The 1,859-nt window shown below is 59.8% G+C and overlaps 1 protein-coding gene across 1 annotated transcript in view; it reads left to right on the top strand.

The window, feature by feature from the left end:
* The window catches only part of TGM4 (transglutaminase 4), a gene marked incomplete at its 5' end in the record, with an annotated part of 7,961 nt that extends 6,734 nt beyond the window's left edge, over positions 1-1,227 (top strand). Inside the window, 3 exons of the mRNA XM_010139005.1 lie at positions 117-286; positions 710-846; positions 1,086-1,227. Coding sequence (XP_010137307.1) covers positions 117-286; positions 710-846; positions 1,086-1,227 — 449 coding nt within the window. The remainder of the gene's footprint in view (positions 1-116; positions 287-709; positions 847-1,085) is intronic.
* Between the last annotated feature and the right edge of the window lie 632 nt (positions 1,228-1,859).

The following is a 1,859-nucleotide window of genomic DNA, read 5'->3' on the forward strand; positions in this document are numbered from 1 at the left end:
GGTTGGTCTCAGCACACGTGTCGCACCCCGCACCTGGGGACAGCAGCCGCCAGAGCTGACTGCCAGCCAGTCCCTGGGCGTGGATGAAGCACCGTGCTGTGTTTCCTCTCCCGCAGAGAAGCAGCTCCCTATGAGAATCGCCCCCGATACGTACATGCAGATGCTGGCCTCGGTGCAGGACGAGCTGCTGGTCCATATCACTGCCCTTGCTCAGGTCCAGGAGACGGATGATAAACTCACCCAGGAGATGACAACAAGATTCAGTTACCCCCCCATCACTATCCAGGTGAGGCCAGGGACGAGGGGTAAAGCCCTGCTCCCCGTAACACCGTGGTGATGGCAGCGGCATCCTCAGGGCATCTCCCAAACCGCTCCGTCCTCCGGGTCACCTTTGGCTCTTCAGCCTCTGTGTGAAGGTTTGGAGCAGCCACAAAGTGGAGGTTTTATTGCCCCATCTAAAACGGGCAGCCAGGGGCTACCGGGGGGAAGGGGATGGAAGAGGATGGTTTGCACAGGGCCCATCTCCACCTCTCAGAGGGAAAAATGTCTTGAGAAACCAGAGGGAAGAGCCAGCGGGGTAGAGCACATGGTGCTGCACGTGGGTGGGAAGGACACGAGGGGCTCGTCCCTCACCGTGCTGGCGGGGAGGAGCAAACCTGCAGCAGTGCTGCAGCTTCATTGGCCTTGTTTCTCTTTCCTCCTCTGCCAGATGCCAGAAACAGCCAAACTGAACCAGGATTTCAAGTGTGCCTTCATCTTCAAGAACACGCTGAACGTGCCCCTGACCAACTGCAAGCTGTTCGTGGAGGGCCTGGGCCTGTTCAAGCTGACGACGTTCGATGAGGGGTGAGGAGGTGATCCCGGGGCAGCTGCCTCGGCTTCGATTCGGCACAGCTGTGTCCTCCAGAGCCGGAGCCTGGCATTCAGCCGGACAAGGGAGACTGGGGAGGTCCCCGGGATCACTGGGAGCACCAGCCAGGAGAAATCCCCCCCTGAACCCCCGCAGCGGCTGATTCTTCCAGCGAAACTGGGAAGCGGCAGGTAAGGATTGCAACTCAGGCTGGGGTTTGTTTCTTTCTCCTCAGGGATTTAGAGCCCGGCAGGATCATGAAGTCTGAAATAATCTGCACTCCCACAAGGGCAGGACAGCAGAAGATAGTGGCCAAGCTGATCGCAACCCAGGTCAAAGGGATCTCAGCAGAGAAGTCCATCATCATCACCGAGTAGGAGCAGTGCCTCAGCGGGGGCCTCGGCGGCGCCCCAGGCACCTCCTGCCGCTTGAAGGAAAGAGCAAAACCCCCCCGGGCTACGGAAGGGAATGAAACTGCTGTTGGGGGGCGGCTGCGCTGATTGCAGTTAACTGTGATTCAATAAAGAGCGTCAAAATCAACGGCGTGATGGGTTTGTGCCGTGCCGCCGGGTGGGGTGACCCAGCCCCCCGAGGGGACGATCTGTCCAGCCCACAGCACAGGGGAGGGTTTAAACTGCACGGGGGAGATGCAGGCTAGAGAGAGGCACCTGAGCCACACACCAGTACCGGGGCTCGTTTATTGGCTTATTGAAAAGGCAAGTGCTCCCGCGTTAGGCTGCAGAGGGGAGAAAAGAACAGTGAGGACACCCGGTGATGTGCCAGCCCCTAGAAAGGGAGGAGGGAAAAAGGGAGGAGGAAAAAAGGCAAAAAAAAGGTTTTCACCACTCCATCATAATTCAGGGAACCCCAGAGGAACGCCCAGGCGGCTCTTGGATCACCACGAGTCCCCGCTGCACCGCTGCCCCTGGTGTCCCCGTGCCCCGCACGGCCACCTCCCGCGGTGGCAGGACAGGGAGCGGTAGCCTGTCCCCGCCGGGTTAGGGGGGGG

The sequence above is a fragment of the Buceros rhinoceros genome, unplaced genomic scaffold, assembly GCF_000710305.1.
Source record: "Buceros rhinoceros silvestris isolate BGI_N320 unplaced genomic scaffold, ASM71030v1 scaffold21926, whole genome shotgun sequence".
Classification (NCBI taxonomy): domain Eukaryota; kingdom Metazoa; phylum Chordata; class Aves; order Bucerotiformes; family Bucerotidae; genus Buceros; species Buceros rhinoceros.